Raw genomic sequence first — 1000 nt, forward strand, 5'->3', positions numbered from 1 at the left:
CTCAGGGTTTGATCAGGGAACTAGGACTCCTGGGCCACGGACTGAATGTGCCTGGGCTGTGGGTGCGTCCCAGGGGTGCTGGCGCTGACCTGTCTCTCCCCATGCAGGTGTGAGCATGGTGAACCTCGACAAACTGATCCAGTGTGCCAACATCCAGCAGCTGAGCGGCATCATCGAGAACACGGACTTCCTGGACTTCTCCGTCATGCCTGGGGTAAGGGACTGGGGCCAGGGGCCAGCAGCTGTACCCATGGCCGGGGAGCCCAGGCCAACCTGGGGCTGCCCTCCATGGCAGTGACTACTCCCAGCACAGAGGTGGCCTCTGCCCCATACAGTGCGGTGACGCCCTCCCCCTATGAGGGTGACCCCCGAGTTACTCCCCATCTGGGGTGACCTTTTCTGCCCTGCAGAGGACCCTGGGGGTCAGGACCTCAGATCGCTGGGAGCTGGAGCTGGTGACCACTGCATGGGGTGGCCATGCGACTGTTCTCCCATCAGTCGCTCTCCCCTCCACTCTCTCTCTCTCTCTCTCTCTCTCTCTCTCTCAGTGATCCATTCTGTTCTTTTCTCTGCCCCTCCCCTGCCAGCCCGGCTGGAGCGACTCAGGTAGGCTGCGCTCTCCCTGTCTGCCCCCATTCCCATCCCGCATCCCCTCCCTGCTGCCTCTCACCCACTCTCCCTTCCTCCCCCAGAGGGGGCAGCTGCGACCCGAGAGGAAGGTGCGGCCGGAGTCCACCTACCTGCTCTCCCGCTGGACCCCCAGGCTCAAGGACGTCATGGAGGTACCAGGCCTTGGGGGTGGGGGTCACACCTGGCAGGCTGGGCCCAAGAGGGAGGGGCTGGTTTGGGGTCAGCCATGTGTGGAGCCCTGCATATCCGTGCACCATTTCTGCGGATAGTCGATGGGTTGCAGATACAACCGGGTTGGGCTCTACTCCCCAGCAGTACCTGGCCCGCGGCATCCGGCTCAGGCAGCCTGGGGGGCACAGCGCGCTCGGGG

At 64.2% G+C, this 1000-nt stretch overlaps 1 protein-coding gene across 1 annotated transcript; it reads left to right on the forward strand.

Moving 5' to 3' along the window:
- Positions 1–29: 29 nt before the first annotated feature.
- Positions 30–849, forward strand: LOC135980737 (syntaxin-binding protein 2-like; the record flags this gene model as incomplete). Its single annotated transcript, XM_065580638.1, has 2 exons — positions 30–214; positions 693–849. Coding segments are annotated over exons 1-2 (256 nt in total), but the record flags the coding sequence as incomplete, so codon positions are not given.
- Between the last annotated feature and the right edge of the window lie 151 nt (positions 850–1000).

This window comes from Chrysemys picta, unplaced genomic scaffold, assembly GCF_011386835.1.
Source record: "Chrysemys picta bellii isolate R12L10 unplaced genomic scaffold, ASM1138683v2 scaf8741, whole genome shotgun sequence".
NCBI lineage: Eukaryota > Metazoa > Chordata > Testudines > Emydidae > Chrysemys > Chrysemys picta.